Below are 22,699 nucleotides of genomic sequence, written 5' to 3'. Positions count from 1 at the left end.
TTTGACGTACTGCCCCTCGCGCCCCGCCCCCCCCCCCCCCCCCCCCCCCCAGTCAATAATTATGGGTCATTTACCTTCTGACTTCAAATTCAATGGGGCTCATATCTATTAATCATGACAAACATGCCTATAAAAATAGATAATCCTAGGCCAAATGAGACATAGTCTTGAATTTGTTTTATTGTTTTGGGTCACTGTGACCTTGACCATTGACCTAATAATCTCAAAATTAATAGGGGTGAAATGAATATAACAATATATCAAAAGACGTGATATAGAAGATATTACTGTTAGAACTTCGAATTACCATTTCTGTGACATGTAATGACCATGCTGACAGAAGCTTCAATCCGCGAAGTGCCAGGTCATACAGGTCCTTGTTTTCAGCGTCCGTCCTTGGAATTTCTCGACATGTGGTACTCGCCTTTAATTACAAAGTCACAATATATGAATAAAACCATTTAGGCTTCATGACTAAAATTCTTATTTCAAATAGCCTATGTACATTACCCACATTCTTCTTTGTGCTTTAAATATCGTCATACAATTATAATATCAGCAAGCTATTTAAATGCTAGAAAAACATCAGTCATTACTGATATATTAATATGAATGACTTATTCTAATAAACTGCTTTTTCATTGGATTTAAAAAAAAGGTTGCAATTAACTCTAAATAGTCTTCTTGCTGATTTTTCTACATTTTATAGCCTGATTTCTTATTGTCTTCACGTACAGTTAAAATATTTCAAAAGCGGGTGGACCGTAGAATCATTTTTAAATATTTTGACACCTTGTTTGATTCCATTTACATTAGTTGTAATCATCCTTAAAATCTGACAACTGTTTTTGGTTAACTAGCTAGCTGATTCTGTTAGGTCTTTTAACGAGATATCCTTACCTCATTTGTGTGTCTAGATAACTGACTGATATATGACATGTGTTCTTCCCTGATATTCTCTAGGTTAGCAAGGATATCAGACTGTGGACCCGGATGATCTGACTCGCAGTGTTGCCATTTTGAAGAGTCAAAGTTCACACTCCTTTTAATATACACGTATGGAGCTACTTGCATGTCCCCATACAGAGGAACTATTTCCATTTGCTATGAAAATTGTAAATTAAAACCAAGTGTTCTCAACAGAAAGGAGATAAAATAGAGCACATTTTTAACTTATAAGATCAAAACAGACATAATAAATATTATACAGATCAATAAAACAAGATTTACAGAAATCCTGAGGTACTTTACAAATAATTATTTTTTTCTAGCTTGCAAGCTTCTAGTTAATGTCACATTTAAAACTATTATTCAGTCATAAGTTATTTAAAACAGCACAAATACAAAAAGTAATATATATATTTTAATACTTTGAGAATTTTGTCAATCTTAGAAGTACTAATTTTCTTCTTTTGTTCCATTTTGTAGATACTGTTGTCAGCGTTGTCCATTGTGAAAACACCGAATGCTATCACCTGCAAAAGAACCACAGAGCATAGTCTGCATCAGTAGCCATTACATGTCCTATATAATAAAACCTTCTGTAAATGACACCTTTCGGGACCAATGGTTGATCGTGCTGATATAAAAAAAATTGTCGGGACCAAGGCACTGTACAGACAAGACACGGTTCCATTAAAACATTAAAAAACCATGTGCTGCATAAGTTCGAGTTTACTGAGTTAAGAGTTTGTCGTTTTAAGATCAAATATTTTGCATCTCAATCAACAAAAATCATTTAAGAAAATAAAACTCATGCGACATACCTTTATTTTTCTAAGGCGTATAAAACGTAGACTTGTGTATTATAGCACAATCAACAGAAATATAAGGTACGTCTTGATAAGATAATTTACAGGATAGTGAAACATCTGTGTAGAATATATCGAATCCACGCACATCATTTATTACAAATTACTTACCTTGACGAGCATGAATTTCTCATTAGGTTCAATGTACATTTTGTTCTCATACATGTGTACACATATACTGATGATGTCAGCAAACAAATCCTCATATCCTGGTATAGTATGGAGTGTATTTTTTAAGGTGTCTCGGATTATATTCTGCGTAGCGAGGAATAGGGAGAGGTTGTTTGATTCTTGCATGGCAGCAAGGTCACCAATAATACCTAGGTGCTGAACAGCCCTGAAACGAACCAGCCATCATTTTGAGGAACAGAACAACCTTGAAATCAAATAGCCATAATATTTAGGAACGGAACTACCGTTACAGAAACAGCAATAGTATTGAGGAACTGAAATAATACAGCCTTAGCAGTGAGGAACGGAACAGTCCTTAAATAAAACAGCCATAGTATTGAGGAACTGAACAACCCTTTGATACAACAGCAACAATCCTGAAATAAAACAGATATAGTATTGAGGAACTGAACGGACTTGAATAAAACGGCCATAGTATTGAGGAACTGGACAACCCTGAACTAAAACAGATATAGTATTGAGGAACTGAACAGCCCTTGAATAAACAGCTATAGTATTAAGGAACTGAACAACCCTGAAATAAAACAGATATAGTATTGAGGAACTGAACAGCCCTTGAATATAACAGCCATAGTAGTGAGGAACTGAACAGCCCTTGAAATAAACAGCCATAGTATTGAAGAACTGATGAACAGCCCTTGAATATAACAGCCATAGTAGAGAGGAACGGAACATCCCTTAAATAAAACAGCCATAGTATTGAGGAACGGAACAACTCTTGAATAAAACAGTAACAGTATTGAGGAACTGAACAATCCTGAAATAAAACAGCCATAGTATTGAGTGCCTGAACAATCCTGAAATAAAACAGACATTGAATTGAGGAACTGAACAGCACTGAAATAAAACAGCATGGTATTGCGAAACAGAACAGCACTGAAATTAAACAGCATAATATTGAGGAACTGAACAATCCTGACATAAAACAGCCATAGTATTGAGGAACTGAACAATCCTGAAATAAAACAGACATTGAATTGAGGAACTGAACAGCACTTAAATAAAACAGCATGGTATTGAGAATCTTAACGGCACTGAAATAAAACAGGCATAGTATTGAGGAACTGAACAATCCTGACATAAAACAGCCATAGTATTGAGGAACGGAACAATCCTAAAATAAAACAGACATTGAATTGAGGAACTGAACAGCACTGAAATAAAACTGCATGGTATTGAGGAACTGAACAACCCTGAAATAAAACAGCATAGTATTAAGGAAGTGAACAATCCTGACATAAAACAGCCATAGTATTGAGGAACTGAACAATCCTGAAATAAAACAGACATTGAATTAAGGAACTGAACAGCACTGAAATAAAACAGCCATAGTATTGAGGAACTGAACAATCCTGAAATAAAACAGACATTGAATTGAGGAACTGAACAGCACTGAAATAAAACAGCATGGTATTGAGGAAATGAACAATCCTGACATAAAACAGCCATAGTATTGAGGAACTGAACAATCCTAGAATAAAACAGACATTGAATTAAGGAACTGAACAGCACTGAAATGAAACAGCCATAGTATTGAGGAACTGAACAATCCTGAAATAAAACAGACATTGAATTGAGGAACTGAACAGCACTGAAATAAAACAGCATGGTATTGAGGAAATGAACAATCCTGATATAAAACAGCAATAGTATTGAGGAACGGAACAATCCTAAAATAAAACAGACATTGCATTGAGGAACTGAACAGCACTGAAATAAAACAGACATAGTATTGAGGAACTGAACAATCCTGAAATAAAACAGACATAGTATTGAGGAACTGAACAATCCTGACATAAAACAGTCATAGTACTGAGGAAATGAACAATCCTGAAATAAAACAGACATTGAATTGAGGAACTGAACATCCCTGAAATAAAACAGCATAGTATTAAGGAACTGAACAATCCTGACATAAAACAGCCATAGTATTGAGGAACTGAACAATCCTGAAATAAAACAGACATTGAATTAAGGAACTGAACAGCACTGAAATGAAACAGCCATAGTATTGAGGAACTGGACAATCCTGAAATAAAACAGACATTGAATTGAGGAACTGAACAGCACTGAAATAAAACAGCATGGGATTGAGAAATTGAACAGCACTGAAATAAAACAGCATAGTATTGAGGAACTGAACAATCCTGAAATAAAACAGACATTGAATTAAGGAACTGAACAGCACTGAAATAAAACAGCCATAGTATTGAGGAACTGAACAATCCTGAAATAAAACAGACATTGAATTGAGGAACTGAACAGCACTGAAATAAAACAGACATTGAATAGAGGAACTGAACAGCACTGAAATAAAACAGCATGGTATTGAGGAAATGAACAATCCTGACATAAAACAGCAATAGTATTGAGAAACGGAACAATCCTAAAATAAAACAGACATTGAATTGAGGAACTGAACAGCACTGAAAAAAAAAACAGACATTGTATTAAGAAACTGAACAGCACTGAAATAAAACAGCATAGTACTGAGGAACTAAACAATCCTGACATAAAACAGCCATAGTTTTGAGGAACTGAACAATCCTGAAATAAAACAGACACTGAATTGAGGAACTGGACAGCACTGAAATAAAACAGCATGGGATTGAGAAATTGAACAGCACTGAAATAAAACAGCATAGTATTGAAGAACTGAACAATCCTGAAATAAAACAGACATTGAATAGAGGAACTGAACAGCACTGAAATAAAACAGCCATAGTATTGAGGAACTGAACAATCCTGAAATAAAACAGGCATTGAATTGAGGAACTGAACAGCACTGAAATAAAACAACAATAGTATTGAGGAACGGAACAGCACTGAAATAAAACAGACATTGAATTGAGGAACTGAACAGCACTTAAATAAAACAGACATTGAACTGAGGAACTGAACAGCACTGAAATAAAACATACATTGAATTGAGGAACTGAACAGCACAGAAATAAAACAGCAATAGTATTGAGGAATTAAACAGCACTGAAATAAAACTGCATGGTATTGAGAAACTGAACAGCACTGAAATAAAACAGACATTGTATTGAGAAACTGAACAGCACTGAAATAAAACAGATATAGTATTGAGGCACTGAACAGCACTGAAATAAAACAGTATGGCATTGAAGAACTGAACAGCACTGAAATAAAACAGACATAGTATTAAGGAACTGAACAGCCCTGAAAAAAAACAGCCATAGTATTAAGGAACTGAACAGTCTTGAAAAAACATCCATACTACTGAGAAACTGAACAGCGCTGAAATAAAACATCCATACTATTAAGGAACTGAACAGCCCACAATTGCAACTAGGGGGTGTCATCTGATTAACGTTTAACAGTATGTCGGCATAACATATATATGAATTTTTTGCAATTGTTTATTTCACCCAAAATATTGTCGAGATGCACTTCAAGATTGATGTCAGATTTTTATTCATTTTTTTCTCTAAACATGTAACTTGTATTTTCATTTTTACATTTATACATAATTGTAAATAAAGATTAAAGTACAAATAAACAAATATAAAGACTAAGTTTGAAAGATATGTAAAAATCACAATTGCGTTAGTCATGCTTCAACAACTTGTAACAATACATAACATACAGCTTCGTTAATCACGCTGTAACAATTATCAATTAACAGCTGCTTTAGTCACGCTGTAACAGCTAGTAATGTCAAGCTGCGTCAGCTGTAACAGTAAGTAATGTCAAGCTGCGTCAGTCAATCTGTAACAATTATCAATAAACAGCGGCTTTAGCCACGCTGTAACAGCTAGTAATGTCAAGCTGCGTCAGTCAATCTGTAACAGTTAGTAATATACAACTGCTTTAGCCACGCTGTAACAGCTAGTAATGGCAAACTGCGTCAGTCAATCTGTAACAGTTAGTAATTTACAACTGCTTTAGTCACGCTATAACAATTAGTAATGTCAAGCTGCGTCAGTCAGTCTGTAACAATAATGGTAATATACAGTTGCATAAATAACGCTGTAACAGTTAATAACATACAGCTGTGTTAGTGACGTTGTACAGTGTTATACCCCCGCGTTAGTCATAGTAATAAACAGATGCTATAGTCACAATTTAACAGGAAGTAACAAACAGCTGCGTAAGTTACACTGTAACAGTCATTAACAAACAGCTGCGTTTGTCACACTGTAACAGGCAGTAATATTCTGCTGCGTTAGTCACAATGTAACAGTAAGTAACAAACAACTGCGTTAGTTACACTGTAACAGTAAGTAACACTAAACTGCGTTAGTTACACTGTAAGAGTCAGTAACATACAACTGCGTTAGTTACACTGTAACAGTCAGTAACATACAACCGCGTTAGTTACACTGTAACAGTCAGTAACATTCAACTGCGTTAGTTACACTGTAACAGTCAGTAACATACAACCGCGTTAGTTACACTGTAACAGTCAGTAACATTCAACTGCGTTAGTTACACTTTAACTGTCAGTAACATACAACCGCGTTAGTTACACTGTAACAGTCAGTAACATTCAACTGCGTTAGTTACACTGTAACAGTCAGTAACATACAACCGCGTTAGTTACATTGTAACAGTCGGTAACATTCAACTGCGTTAGTTACACTTTAACTGTCAGTAACATACAACCGCGTTAGTTACACTGTAACAGTAAGTGAGATACAGTTGCTCATTCAAATCAACCTGAATAATAAAGATCTGCGATTTTTGTCTATTTCTTAAAGTAACTATTTATTTAATATATAAGTCATTTCATAACTGATGTCGATCTGTAAGCATGCCTAAAAATATGTTAATAATCTTATAAGAAAAGTATCAGTCACAAAATTATAAAGACGCGAAAGGAGCTAACCTTCTATAAGCTGCGTAGTCGTTATTTATACTAGACTTCATGTTTTTTAGCTCGTCCAGTTCAGCAAACATGTTGATAAACTTGCCCAGCGTGACCAGGTAGGCCTCGGACACGAAATCATTTCTCTTCTCCTTATGGCAGAGTCTCTTCACTTCACCACAGAAACGATCTATTGCCCTTTTCTTAAATACGATATAAGTACTTATCAAGTAGCTATGGATCAAATTTTCATTGTACATATCATATTATGTACACACACTAAGAGACTCATCTGTAGCTAATTATATAAAACAATCTATAAGAAGATAGTTACGGCATAAGATTTTCCAAACAGTTTCATTTTTAAGTGTTGTATATTTAGTTTTGTCATCTCTTCCTATTGTAATGCAATAATATTTTGTAACAGGTTCCTTATTTTAAAAGTCTTTAAAGTATTTGTTCTCACTGTTTGAATTAATGGTGACAGGCCATATTGAGACAAAGATCTCCCCTTTGGCCAGATATTTCTTCTTTTGCCCATTAGAGTTATCTGACTTGAAATAATTCCCGCCCAAGGTGACGTTTTTCAGTCATGTGATCAGAGACGTTTTTGAAACCATGCAGTAATTTTGTGCTCCATGTTTTAGATTTATTTTAAGATGTTCTTGGAAAATTATGGTTAGTATCATTTGCTTTTGTTTGGCAATTACTTCTGTGTTTGCAGTAAGCTATTATGTATTTGATTTCGTAAAACGTGTATTTACTTTATCTCAGAATTTGGTAGTTTGAGTAGAATTGCTAAAATTCAAGACGGAGATGTCAGCATTATTCTTTCATTAACAGTAATATTTATGACTGTGACAATACAATCATACTTTCACTATTTCACCATTGTTTGCAGTTACTTGGGTATTATGTGGGAACCCTTTTTGCCGTTCTACGTAACCAGCACTGGTCAGAGAAAATCAGTGAAGTACATGACGTTCATTCCATAAACGGTAAGTTTCATGTATAATGTGTTTTGTTTAAGTATTGTGTGAAGAATTGTTTTGTTCCATTTTTGTTTATATATTTCATTTATAATTATAGTGTGCAATTTGTTAGTGGCCTCTTGATCGACTGCTTAACGTATGTAATGAGGTATTTCCTTTGGAATTATGTTAAACTTGGCTTATTACTATACATGATATTTATGAGGCTTTTGTATTATGTATTTTAAAATGTGATTATTGTTTTCTTCTGCATTTAGTTCTGTGATGTACGTTATGGCCTTTATGACGTGCTATACATAGATCTATATTAATCTAGCAAGTATTAAAAACTGTGGACCAGCTCTCGTTTTAGTCTTCTATACAGAAATGTATGAACAGTTAACTTTCGGTAAACACAAGCTTTTAGATACCACGCCAGATTTGTATCTATTTTCTTGACTCATTGGCTTTCAGATATAAAATTTATGTTCAAAATATCATACATTTTTTAGAACTTTTTTAATATAAATCTACTATATGTTGGTAATCTTGGTCGGTAAGTAACGAGTATACATATTAAATATGTTTAATCGATAGCTTTTTAGGACTTTTTAAGAACGTATTTTACATGCCTTAAATATGTGAAGGTTTTATTTTCTATTAAACTCGTCATGACATTTTAAAAGATATATGCGAAGTACACTAGAATTGAACTATGATATAGAAATATACTTTTTTCCAATTAACAGGTTATGATTATAAAATAATAGACGTTTTCCTATGAAATTACGAATGATTTCAATTTAAATTGTTGACTTTCGGTATAATGTTCTTTTTGACTACCCAGCTTTCAGACGGACGACTTGGTGCGTCTGCGGACGACAATGGGAATTTATGCTCTATGTTGACTTTCAGACCTTCAGACTAGCGTATCTTTTGACTGTTTGGCATAAAGGTAAGCTGGCGCCATCAGGAAAATAAGGTGTTGATAGTTATAATGCAATACCAGCATAAAAACTTGTTCTTGCTGTCCAACAATCACAGTTAAAAGATTTCCTCCTAGCATTATTGCGCTCAACACAGGTAACACATTGCATAAGATATTTTATAGCCTAACATATGGTATTCGATGTCCAGATGATATATACATAGAGAGAGAGAGAGAGAGAGAGAGAGAGAGAGAGAGAAGACTTTAAACTTTACCTGAAAGTACATAAATTTCCTGAGTTTAGATACTCCAGGGTCCAACACATCTACTATATGTTGACAAATTTCCTTTCTATTCTCCTGCTCGTTATTTTTGACCTGAAAATAATAACTTGAATTGAACAGTAGTGCTGAATGACTACTACAGTATACAAAATAGGGCCGCTGTTAAATGTTGCTAGCATAGGCTTTAAGTCAGGCCAACATCGTAGAACTTTTAATGGTGCAATTTTTGCATTATCTAAGGTAACTTTGCAAATTGTGAACAATATATCTTTTGAAAACTAGTCAAAAAGGATTTTCCTATACAGACGCTGAGGATGCTATATTTGTTTTCTACTAATACTGCGGTTAGTGGAAATGAAACCGAATGAAAATTGCTGAATATAGGACATTTTGGCAGTTTGTACGCATTCGTTGATGCATTTAATGGTTGTCTTCAATTTATATGCAAGGTGACAGCATGTGGCTCTCTTTGAAAAGTATACATCTTCAGAGTCGGCAGAAGAATGTATACTTGACGGAATTGCAAAAATAATTGGTTTGCTGGAAAACAGCAAAAGAACAAACTTGACGTTATTGTATTCATGTTAAATATTGTTACAGACTGTCTATTAATTTAAAAACTAAATCACAACGACAAGAAAGAAGGTTTTACACAAGTAGAATAGTGTAATCTGATGCACTGTATATTACCTACCAATTTCAAAACCTTAGTGATGTACAACAAGTGCAGCCGACATCACAAAATATAAATACGTCAATACAGAGTCAAGATATGGGACGCACATTCCTACCTGTAGCTAATACAATGCAGTACAACGGACAATTGAATAACGGACAATTGAATCACGCCCAGAGGACCAGTAATTATGCTTATCCAGGTATTGTGCAGACGGGCCAAAATCGAGGTGCGGACAATAGTGTACCAACATGGGCAGTAAACTTGTGCTAACAAGTCAATCATATCCAATCAATGCTAGACAATCATTGTAAAAGATGGCAATTTATTGAACAAAACATGTCAGCGCAAAATGAAAAACTGGTAGAATTAGAAAATGCTCTTTCTGACTTAAAAAATATTAAACAAGAAGTGCAAAATACAAGTACAAAGCTGTATAGCATTGAAAGCAATATTGGGACTTTACAAGCAAAAGTTACAGATTATGACGTCACTATTCAGCAATACAGTGATATATGTAATGAAATAACAGTAAACAATAGTGACACTGACCAGAGATTACATTATCTAGAAACACGCCTACAGCAACTGGAGTTAAAACAAGACGACACAGACAAACGTATATCACAAACAGAGAATAATGTAACAGACGTAAAATGGCGCAGTATGAGATCAAATTTGCTCTTTTTTGGCCATCCTGAAACTGAAAACAATTCAGAAGGAGAAAATTGCGAGGCAAAAATTCAAAAGTTCATCCAAGAAGATATGGGCATTGATAAATGCTTGCCTGTGGATCGCGCGCATCGCCTCGGTCGATATAACAGTAAATATTTGCGACCACGACCAATCTGTGTGAAATTTACATTTTATAAAGACAAAGAACTTGTCAGAATGAAAGCCCCCCAGGAGTTAGCTGGAACACAATATGGTGTTTCAGAGCAATTTCCACCAGAAATCGAAAACAAACGGAAGTTGTTATATGGCGTCGCGAAAAAAGCACTCAAAAATGAACAAAATAAAGTGAAAATGGTCAGGGATAAACTCTGTATCAATGGAAGCCTGTATGACGCACAAACTGAAAGCGAGAAACTAAATGAGCACAGCGGTGCTACCAGGCATAACGCGCGGAAAACACAAGGGAACGAGTTCAATGGCGCAAGACAAAAAGTGTACACAAACACACACTACAAAAAAAGGATTAAGACAGAGAGGACAAAACGAGACAAGTAGTGACAATCACAAACACAACGAGAAAACAGAACATTTCTTTCAAATAGAAACCAAAAATAGATTCGGCTCACTGAGTGGATATGATAACACACGAACCCCAGTGGTCAGTTCTTCGCAGAGACCCACTCATGCAGGAAAGAAAAAGGCCACTTGGCCGCTTGAACAGGAGCTAACTTTCAAAAAGCAGCATATCGAATTCACTATTAGTGATGATGAAGCGTCTATGCATTCACAAACAACACAGGAATCGTATACTCAGCAGTCGCCTTCCATACTACTGAATGAAATAAACAGTTCACCACCTCCCGTTATTGTGCTACAACCATCACCAGTAGACCCCCCGAATAATACACCCCAGCAAAGACACAATAGTGACAATCATGCTAACCAAACCCCATTAAATTCACGTGCGAATTCAATGAATTACCAGTCAGCAGGTTGTGACAGTGATTAGCGATCAGCGGGAAACGGCTGTTCTTGCACGAACAATGACAAAAACTGTAATTATAACGGAAACGTAGACAGTAGTAGTTTAAAAATTTTATCTTTGAATGTATGCGGAATAAGCTCAAAATTACGATGTCCTGAATTCGTGTCATACATTAATGATTTTGATATAGTAGGTTTACAGGAAACAAAAACTGATGATACGGATGAAATAATAATTACTGGGTTCACAGTTCACATGTTTAATAGAAAGAAACTGTCTAATCATAGATCGGGTGGTATTGCAATTTTGATTAAGCAAAATATAGATAAATATGTAAAAGTTGAAGAAAATAGTGACTGTAATTTAGTCCGCTTTTTCACAATTTCTAAAGAGTTATATGGTGTAAATACCAGTACATGCACAGAAGACTTGAAATATGGCATTGTATATATACCTCCAGCAGGTTCTAAATATCCCCATAATGATCCTTTTTTTGAAATTCAAAATAAAATTTTTCGATATTTCGAAAATAGTAAACATTACCTGTTGTTTGGCGACATGAACGCCAGATGTGGAAGTTTAAGAGATTATGTAGAAATAGACCAATTTATTTCTGACATGTATGATTTACAATACTTAGAACATCTGGAAAGTGGAAGTATGACAAATTTCAACACATGTAATGTACCGCTAAACAGAAATTGTGTAGATACTGTTGTTAATCACTATGGGAATCAGTTAATTGACATGTGTAAAAATAATGACTTATTCATATGGAATGGCAGAATGGGGACTGATTGTCTAAAACCTGTTTTGACATGTAAAAATGCCAGTACTGTAGATTATTTTATATCGTCTTCTTTTGTTTTTGAAAAGATTGTTGATTTTAATGTAAATGAATTTTGTAACTTGTATTCGGATGTGCATTGCCCATTGGAGGCTACACTTAGAACTAAATTTTATAATACACAGAATATAGCACCATAGCAGACACAAAATATAAAAATTGCACGATTATGGGATAGTAAAAAAACTAACCATTTTGCTGAAAACTTAGATATTTTTAAAATCTCTGAAACTGAGATGAAACTCGATGAAATAGTAAATTGTAACAATATGACACAAAACAATATAGACGAAATAGTATCAGATATTGGAAAACTTTTTAATGACTGCTCAAAACAATCTTTTGGAGTAATTCAAAATAGAGCAAATACATACAGAAATAATAACAGAATTGAAAATAATTTCCCATGGTTTGACAGATCATGCCATAATGCAAGAAACATATATCACAAAACAAGGAAAACTTATAACAAGTATAAAACAAAATATTTCAAAGATATGTTGAAATCAGTCAGCAAACAATATAAATGTGAGTTAAGAAAAGAAAAAAAATGTCTATAATGCAAAAAGAATACATAAACTGCGAAATCTAAAGTACGCTGACCCTAAGCAATACTGGAATATTATAAATGGAAAATCTACTCAAAATGGAAAAACAGCAAAATTGAACGACTTCTATGAATATTTTAAAGACATAAATGAAAACTTAACCGAAACTGAAAACAACAGCGACGATAATATGTCAGAAACCGCTAACGTTAACAACAATGAGGAAATAAATGTCCCGATAACAGAAAAAGAAATACTAGATGCTGTTAAAACATTAAACAAGAGCACCGCCTTGCGGGTGCTGACGCTCATCTGATTTTTTTTTGTGTAATAGAAATATTGTCCTACCCATGATTTTCTAAGTCTAAAAAGGGCCATCATTCTTGCAAAAAGCAGGATAGAGTTATGTTTCTTGATGTACAGTGTCCACTTATGATGGTGAAAAACTGTTGCAAGTTTTAAAGCAATAGCTTTGATAGTTTATGAGAAAAGTTGACTTAAACATAATACTCAACCAAGAAAATGATTTTCTAAGTCCAAAAGGGGCAATAGTTATTGCAAAAAGCAGGATGGAGTTATGTTGCTTGCTGTACAGGGTCAGCTTATGATGGTGAACAAGTGTTGCAAGTTTCAAAGCAATAGCTTTGATAGTTTAAGAGAAAAAGTTGACCTAAACATAAAACTTAACCAAGAAATCTGATATTTTCTAAGTGCAAAAGGGACCATAAATCTTGCAAAAAGCAGGATGGAGTTATGTTTCTTGCTGTACAGGGTCAACTTATGATGGTGAACAAGTGTTGCAAGTTTTAAAGCAATAGCTTTGATAGTTTAGAATAAAAGCTGACCTAAACATAAAACTTAACCAAGAAAACTGATTTTCATAGTCCAAAAGGGGCAATAAATCTTGCAAAAAGCAAGATGGAGTTATGTTTCTTGATGTACAGGGTCTGCTTATGATGGTGAACAAGTATTCCAAGTTTCAAAGCAATAGCTTTGACAGTTTAGGAGAAAAGCTGACCTAAACATAAAACTTAACCAAGAAATCTGATATTTTCTAAGTACAAAAGGGGCCATAAATCTTGCAAAAAGCAAGATGGAGTTATGTTTCTTGCTAAACAGGGTCAGCTTATGATGGTGAACAAGTATTCCAAGTTTCAAAGCAATAGCTTTGATAGTTTAGGAGAAAAGCTGACCTAAACATAAAACTTAACCAGGCAACGCAGACGCCGACGCCGACGCCGACAACCGCTCAAGTGATGACAATAACTCATCATTTTTTTTCAAAAAATCAGATGAGCTAAAAATAGTAAGTCACCAGGTTGCGATGAAATTATTAATGAACATATAAAATATACAGTTCATTCTATGATACATGTATATAAAAAGTTATTCAACCTAGTTTTTGATCACGGTATTATTCCAGAAAGTTAGACCATTGGACATATTAAACCTATCTATAAAAACAAAGGTAGTCCAGAATCGCCCGATATCTTTGTTAAGTTGTTTTGGTAAACTCTTCACATGTATCTTGATTAACAGACTTACAAAATATGCTGACAAAAATAACCTGATACATGAAACTCAAGCAGGATTTCGAAAAAGTTATTCAACAGTTGACAATATTTTTATCCTCATAAGTCTTATTGACATAGTTCAGTCGAACAAGAAAAAACTTTTTTGTTGCTTTGTGGATTTCAAACAAGCTTTTGACTCCGTTTGGAGAGTAGGCCTATGGCAAAAACTTATTATAGAAAATATAAATGGCAAATGTCTGAACGTTATAAAAAGTCTGTATCAAAATATAAAATCTAAAGTCTTAACTTCAGAGGGATCTTCTTCATTTTTCGATTGTCTCGAGCATTGGAGTACGTCAGGGTGAAAATCAGTCGCCTTTTCTTTTCTCGATATATTTGAACGATCTTGAACAGCATTTGAATGCAAGTGGTGTAAATGGAATAAATTTAAATACATCAATTGAAGAAACTCATTTATATTTGAAACTCTTTATACTCTTATATGCAGACGATACAGTTATCGTTAGTGACAGTGAGACTGACCTGCACATAGCTCTAGATAAATTTAAAATATACTGTGCTGAATGGAAATTGAACATAAATACTACCAAAACTAAAATTATGGTCTTTCGTAAAGGCCGACCAAGACAACATAACAGCCCGCCCGCTTAGCTCAGTAGGTAAGAGCGTTGGTCTACGGATCGCGGGGTCGCGAGTTCGATCCTCGGGCGAGGCGTATGTTCTCCGTGACTATTTGATAAACGACATTATGTCTGAAATCATTAGTCCTCCACCTCTGATAATTCATGTGGGGAAGTTGGCAGTTACTTGCGGAGAACAGGTTTGTACTGGTACAGAATCCAGGAACACTGATTAGGTTAACTGCCCGCCGTTACATGACTGAAATACTGTTGAAAAACGGCGTTAAACCCAAAACAAACAAAAACAAGACAACATAAAGTATATACTATAGGTACAAATGCCTTAGAATCGGTTGATAACTACAAATACCTAGGTTTATTTTTTAGTAAAAGTGGTTCCTTTTACAAGTCAAAAATCCATATTGCTGAACAAGCTAATAAAGCCATGTTTGAATTGTTGAAAAAGGTGAAATCACTCGCCTTACCATTCGACTTACAGATAGAATTGTTTGAAAAAAAAACATAAAACCTATTTTACTCTACGGAAGCGAAATTTGGGGCTATGGTAACGCGGATGTTCTCGAAAAGGTGCAACTCAAGTACTACAAATACATCTTTAACTTTAAAAAGTCCACACCATCTTATATGATTTATGGTGAGACTGGGGTGCTTCCGCTAAAAATTGATATACATAACAGAGTTATTACTTATTGGACAAGAATTATTGATAATATTAACAGCAGCGATAACACTAAACTCGCTTCCAAAGTTTACACAGTACTATTAGAGCTACAATCAGAAAATAAAATAAAGTGCCAATGGCTTGAAAACATTAAACAATATCTTTGTGAGGCAGGTTTTTCAGGGGTGTGGTATAGTCAAAGTTTTGATAGTAGCAAATGGCTTAAGACAGCAACGCACTAAAAATTAAAAGATATTTTTATTCAGACCTGGCAGGCTGAAATAAACCAAACGTCTAGCACAAATATTTACAAATATATAAAGACCTATTTTAAACGTACTATATCAATTGACAAGTTGCCCTTAAATCAGTGTAAAAAAATAATATCTTTCCTAACGGGAAACCATAAACTTCCTATTGAAACAGGTCGATGGCAAAATATACCTGTTAACGAACGTGTATGTACAAACTGCAGAGAATTAGGAGATGAATATCACTACCTATTTTTGTGCCCAATATTTGAAAACTACAGAGTTAAATACATAGAGAGACATATAAGAATACGTCCAAGTATGTTCAAATTTGTCAATTTAGTATCAAGCGAAAATGTAATTTCACTTAAAAAGCTAAGCTTATTCTGTGAGAAAATCATGGATTATTTCAAAACAAATTAACTAATGACACAATATTTGAAAACACTATACTTAAGTTTTGCAACACTCTCACACACTGCATATGCACAAATATACAGAAATTGTCGTGATCGCCTATGTCTGACGTACATATTTTCTTTTGTAGTACACATATATATATGTATGTTATAATTAGGTCAAACAGGTGAGCGTATCAGCCCCCTGGGGCCTCCTGTCATATCTCTTCTCCTTTTTTTTCTTGTAAATAGATATGTTGTTCAAATGATTATATTAATTCTGTATAAAACACAAAGGCTACACATTATACTTGTTAATTAACTACAATTAAGTAGCCGTTTTCCATTGTTACACGTAATGTTTTATCATGACGTTATATTGTGTGCTATGCTGATGTTTCCCATTATTGTGGGACTTGTGCAGAATGTAAATAAAAATCTTGAAAATCTTAAAGGTTCAAAGTAGTAGTACTGTGACTTTAATCTAAGGCACCACAAAGCAGATCTTTGGAGCGAAACGCAATCGACTGATGAAGGGCAATGGAAGTCATCAAACTATAACACAAGGTGGAATTATGAAAACGGTCTCGCACGAAAGAAAGATAAGACAAAAACAGAATTTCAAACCTGTGTCAGAGCCAACAAGAAATATCTTTAAAAATGATGGTCGGCGAATTGTAATAAGGAAAGAAGTTTATGAATTTTTCATCTAACATTCATCTTTCATCTAACATTTTTCAAATTGTAAAACTAAACACCGCACTTTAACAATTTAAATGGTTCTCTTTTAATTTTTCGCAAAGGTTTCGTAGGGTTGCAATTTTGTTTCGTTTATCCTTAGACGAATAATTACAGCCGTAGTTTGATGAAGATTCATGAAGCGGTTCATGAGGAGAGGTCATTAAACGTGTTTATATTTTTAGCTAAATTGGTCCCTATCCCCATTTGTAACAAAATAGCAGGAGACCTTACGATATTGTTACACATCGAGTTTGATAATAATCCATTACATTTTAGTGGTTATTGCGAAGAAAGGCATATCTACTTTTAGCTATAGTGGTCCCTAATAGGGCCCAAGTTCCTATATAAATAAATTTGGAAGAGGACCTTATAATGATGCTCCAGACCAAGTATGACAAAGATCCACCAAGCTGTTCATGAGACGCTGTATGAAGGCATTTCTAGTTTTAGCTCTAGCAGCCCCTAAAAGGGGTTAAATATCCCAGCTGAACAAAGTTGGCTGCGGGCCTAATAAAGATGCTACAAATCAAGTTTAATTAGAATACATGAGAAAAAATCAATTAAAGGATTTTTTATTTATTATTTTTATTTATTTCTAAAATAGGCCAACTGATCCCGCTTTAACAAATGCATATTCGCTATTCATGAATCTTTGGACAATGACGTCACACCTAAAAAAGTGAAGGTCAAGCAAAACATACAATTGTAATTATTTCAATATTTCTGTTTCATAAGCAAAGTTTGACCGTAGTCATATCACATAGATAAACTGTATGCAGCGTACCTTCATTTCAGAGTAATAAGATTCAGTCATTATATAGCATATATATAATAAAACAGATTTCAACTGAGTTCAATATTTGCATACCATACTAAAGAAAAATATTCATATATAATAAATCAGTTAGATAATTTATAACAAATATATCAAAGCAAACAAGTTCTCATTTTAATATGCAATCTGAATAAGCCACAAAAGCAAGAAACTTTTTCATATACAGACGACACTTGTAACAAGGAAAATCTTTTAAAAAGCACTTCTCTACATAAAAGACTCTTATCACACCCTTATTCATGTGATACGCAGACCGTATTCAGCTCTTTCTTTAATTTGATATATGTTGATATTTGAACAGGTTTTTATCATATTTATTAAACTTACTTATCATTTTGAGATATATCAGTATTCTTGCTAAATATACTGAGCCAAAGTTAGCTTTAAAACTGTGAACAGCATCGTTTAGGATAAACGCTTTGTCTACATTTCACTCAGCGTAGCACAATCAACAGAGTGAAAGAAATTGACACTCTCGTCCAATCAGGCAGAGTGTTGCATAAATCTTCCATTTTGATAAATAATCTATAATGCGTTATCAAGTAGTTTGATTTGCAAACTGAAGTCACGTGGCATAGGTAACGAAAACGAATTTAGACGGCGTCGCCGAAAAACAACAAACAAGCAAAAGGGGACTTTACATTTGCAGAATTACAAACTCTACCAAGTACTGTTTTTTTCAGTGGATGTTTTCTTGAGCAGGGTACTTGAAATATGTTTCCCTAATGATATGCGAAGCATTTTTCTGGATTTATTTTGCTCATGATATTCTAGATATTTTTGCTCATGGTATTCTAGGTATATTTCATGTTTTGTGTTTAGAATGCAATTTTTTGGGTTAACACTGAAAATGGGAAAAACATTACAGTTCATACATAAGCCTATATAAAAATCAGCTAATAAAGTAAGACGGACTTTACAGACTATCGCACGGAGTATGCAGCTTTTGAGCGATAAACTAGCCTTTGTTTTCAAATAGAGTGTCAAATGGGGATTTCAGCTTTCGCTGAAATGCTAACACCAGCAATTCAGTATTTCTTTGCAAATGTTTTCCGTTTGTGAGCAATAGTACACACTCTATAGTGGTATTATGTATGCATAATGTTCCAATAAATAACATACTTTAACTGCACCATAACAATGAAAAATGCAAAGTTTCCGTTCAAAAGCAAAAGCCGTGAGAGCTTACCATGCGACCGACAAGTTAAAGCTTATGTTTATGCACTTCAGTTTATGCACTGGGAAATTAGCTTTTACGTCGGAGCTGAGATTTACTTGATACGCTGACAAGGCGTAAACATTAAGAAAATAAGCTTAAATAAAGAGTGACACGAAACACTTCGAGGTTTTACTAGCGTTAAAGAACAAATGGGGCCTTTCCAAGAATATAAATGTGAAAAGGTACTTGTAATATTCCCACAATAACAAGATCTTTAAAATGTAGAAACTTGTAAAAAAATTCACCTATCTAAGTATTAGTAAAACGATTCGCAATCAACGGGAATGCAAATTATATAATAGCTATTCTGTGTATATATATTTCCATTTGACAGATGCGATATGTTAAGAAACAATTCCGGAACAGAATGTATAAAACACCAACCTGTGGGAAGGCTCGAGAACAACACCTCCATGTGTACATGGTTACTGCATACTCTTTGCCTTCTTCTAGTAACATGTTCTGAAAAGTTAGGCTATACATCAATTTATTTTTACAAAAATATTTTCTACTTTCGGAAACAGTGAAAAGAAGATATTTAGCAAAGTGAAGTTCAAGCTGTCTGTTTTACAGACAGATTTGTAAATTAATCTTCAAGCGCCATGTCTCTACTTTGTCAACCCCACCCGTAAACATTGTATTTTTTATAGCATCCTATCAATTCAAGTTCCGTATATTCCGGGGGGATTTTTTCCTTTTCTGTTGTGTCATAATATTTTGCACAATGTACGATTGTTAAAGTAAAACCCTTTGAATACAAATTCAGATTGTTCTCAGTACTCAGTTAATATTTCCCAGCCTTCTGGGTTTATCAAGTTTATTTATTTATAAGTTGAAGACAAAACAAAAAAAGAACAAAAGTGAGTCCGTGAATGCAATTTTGACCTGCGGGTGCGAAGTAAAAATTAAATCCAGATATCACTTACCAGATCAGCATGCACTGTAGCCTCTTCAACATATTTTGCTACCCCAGAGACGTACGCTGCCCGGTCCTCAAAGTTAGTATCAAAGTTTGTTTGATAGAGAACGGACACGGACACACCCTCTATACACGGCTGCTGATCAGGAAGGGGCAGGCTTGTAAGTACATCTATCTCTTTTAATGCATCGCCTAAAGAGAACTTCTCTTCTGTGTCCATGTTTTCTTGTTCTGTTCACGTCCTAATGGAATATAATGTGCTTTAAACTCTATCTAGAACCAGCCTGACCCATGACCATGTCAATTATGTTTCTTCTGGTGTATTCTTCCTCATCTCTGAAGGTTGTTTATCAATGTAGAATTGTTAACATAAGTTTGTTAAATACAGCATATATATGCTATCTATTATTATCGATAGTAAAGAATACTAAAGAACTTCAAAAGTATGTTTTCAAACAGTTTTATCTCTCTGAAGTTGCAATGAAATAGCATTTCACACTTTTAATTTTATTATTTTGTTTGTTATTTTGAAACATCTGTAGTATAAAGAAAATTAAATTTTTGCAATGTTCAGACAAGTCAGAGTGTCGGCATCGTAAATTGTGGTCGCGACCACGTACGTCTTCTTATATCACAAGAACTAGCTAAGGTATATTTTCCGAATGCAGTTATGCTTTCAATCGATTGAAGTCCAATTACTATAAATAAGCCGTGCCATGAGAAAACCAACATAGTGGTTTTGCGACCAGCATGGATTCAGACCAGCCTGCGCATCCGCGCAGTCTGGCTTGGATCCATGCTGGTCGCAAACCCACTATGTTGGTTTTCTCATGGCACTGCTCATTAATATAATCGTCAAAGAATTCTGTCCTCTGTTTCACGATTTACTACGTACTACGATTTACATTATCACAAGTAAAGGTATGAAAAATAAATGTTACATTATCACAATCAACATAAAAGCTCTTCTCTCATAGGTGCTTCCTTTCTTTTTATCTTGTATACTTGTAATGTTTAAAAAATTTAAAATTTCGTTCATATATGTCCCTTCAATTTGACATGTTTACATACTTCAGAAAAAACGCAACTTCTGTCCTTTTAGATTACTAGAGATAACGACAGTTTACAAAACTTCCTTATTCATTGAAAAAAATCTAACTTCAATATTTACATTGTACTTACAATCTGTTTTATCTGTCGTAAATTTTACCTGACGAGGTTTGCTAAAATAGATCGATGTTATTGGCATATTACAATCATTCTGCTGTGTTTGTTAGATCACCTAATAATTTCACCTTTTTCCATCTAGTATGTGATAAAAAAAAAAGCAGTGTTTCAGAGCTGTATATAGCTTTCATTCATAACTGTATTCGTTTCAGTTTTAATAAATATAAATCGGTTTATTATTTGGGTATTGTGTGGTGACAGATAAAGCATCATATACGTTGAATATTTTAAAAGTTTGATAAGACCACCTGACAATGATCGATTTGTATTTTTTATGTTAACTTCTCAGTATTTACTGCTTTGTTTGCATATGTAGATAGTTTGAACCGGGTTCCTGCTGATTTCCAACTTTGCACGTATTTCACGTGTTTTGCTGAATTGCGTACTTTTATACAAGTTTTAAACGTTCAAGAGAAAATCAGGGATCGCTAACAAGTAAGTCTAAATATAATTCTTTATAGCTCGAGGTATATGCTGTCAGTCTATGAAGCAAGATGAAAAATTTATAGCTTGTAAATTTTAGTGCTGCATGCTGTGAAAGTTAAAATGTGTTGTTATAAAATGCAGTATTATCAGACTTAACAAGTTATAAGTTTGATGCTAAGTCGGCTTCCAAAACCAATGTTTAAGATTATTTCTCGGAATAAAACGAAATAGGACGAAATAACGAAATGGTAGAAATTGGCCACCATGCAGAAAGCTCGGTTTTGATTTAAATTTGATAACTTTAAAGATGCCTTGGTATATTATTATAGTTCAGTCTATACTTATACATTTCAGTCAAGGCTACTACATTCATGTTCATGTCACATTGTCGTTAATAAGGCTTAAGTTACAGTTTGCATTTTATGACGAAACAAGAAAAAGCAGAGAACACTATTAAGATATAAAATGCAAATAATCTGAACGGTGCAATAAATAATAAAAAAATAGAAATAATCGCTGTTAAATCTTACATACCTTCACCCTATATCCAGTTTGTTCAAATATTAACTTCCTTGTTATCTCGGCTCATTTTACACTCTTAAATTTGAAAACATTTGACACGCTTTACTTATTTTAAATGGTAAAATTAATATATACTGGCTATCAATTTTAAGTCACTAGATTTTGAATGTTTTCCTTTTTGAATGACTTCCTTACACTGTGCGATAACAGAGCTGTACTTCCCTTTTTAAATTCTTTAAATATTTACATCGCGTGAAACATCTTTATCATAAATTAAGGGCTGTTTGTTGCAGAGTAATGCTGGAGCAAATTTGATGTAATGCAATATAAAAACATAACATATATTTTTTGTTGTTATTTTTCACAGAAAAAGGCTGATATTAAGGTAATAGTGATACTTGTTGGTTTATGTGCTAATGTGTTTATATATTAGGGTATAAAAACTACCCTCTCAGATATCATCTATTATTTCAAATCTGCCATTTGCATGCTTGTGTAATATTGTAATCTGTATGTATTACAGATGATAAGCTGTATATGCTTTTAAAAGTCAAAATAAACCTATGTTCTATTCTG

General features: G+C 34.0%; 1 protein-coding gene across 1 annotated transcript in view; it reads right to left on the bottom strand.

The window, feature by feature from the left end:
• The window catches only part of LOC123556758 (cytoplasmic FMR1-interacting protein-like), a 32,371-nt gene extending 10,088 nt beyond the window's left edge, over positions 1-22,283 (bottom strand). The window contains exons 1-9 of the mRNA XM_053543075.1: positions 22,136-22,283; positions 19,956-20,284; positions 19,414-19,491; positions 9,009-9,110; positions 6,856-7,037; positions 1,923-2,148; positions 1,371-1,475; positions 901-1,104; positions 308-424 (exon numbers count right to left, since the gene is read on the bottom strand). Of these exons, the coding sequence (XP_053399050.1) occupies positions 308-424; positions 901-1,104; positions 1,371-1,475; positions 1,923-2,148; positions 6,856-7,037; positions 9,009-9,110; positions 19,414-19,491; positions 19,956-20,168 (1,227 nt within the window). The 5' untranslated portion in view covers positions 20,169-20,284; positions 22,136-22,283. The remainder of the gene's footprint in view (positions 1-307; positions 425-900; positions 1,105-1,370; positions 1,476-1,922; positions 2,149-6,855; positions 7,038-9,008; positions 9,111-19,413; positions 19,492-19,955; positions 20,285-22,135) is intronic.
• Between the last annotated feature and the right edge of the window lie 416 nt (positions 22,284-22,699).

The sequence above is a fragment of the Mercenaria mercenaria genome, chromosome 5, assembly GCF_021730395.1.
Source record: "Mercenaria mercenaria strain notata chromosome 5, MADL_Memer_1, whole genome shotgun sequence".
Taxonomy (NCBI): Eukaryota; Metazoa; Mollusca; class Bivalvia; order Venerida; family Veneridae; genus Mercenaria; species Mercenaria mercenaria.
The sequence above is the reverse complement of the archived record's forward strand: the minus strand, read 5'-3'. Positions and strand labels throughout refer to the sequence as shown.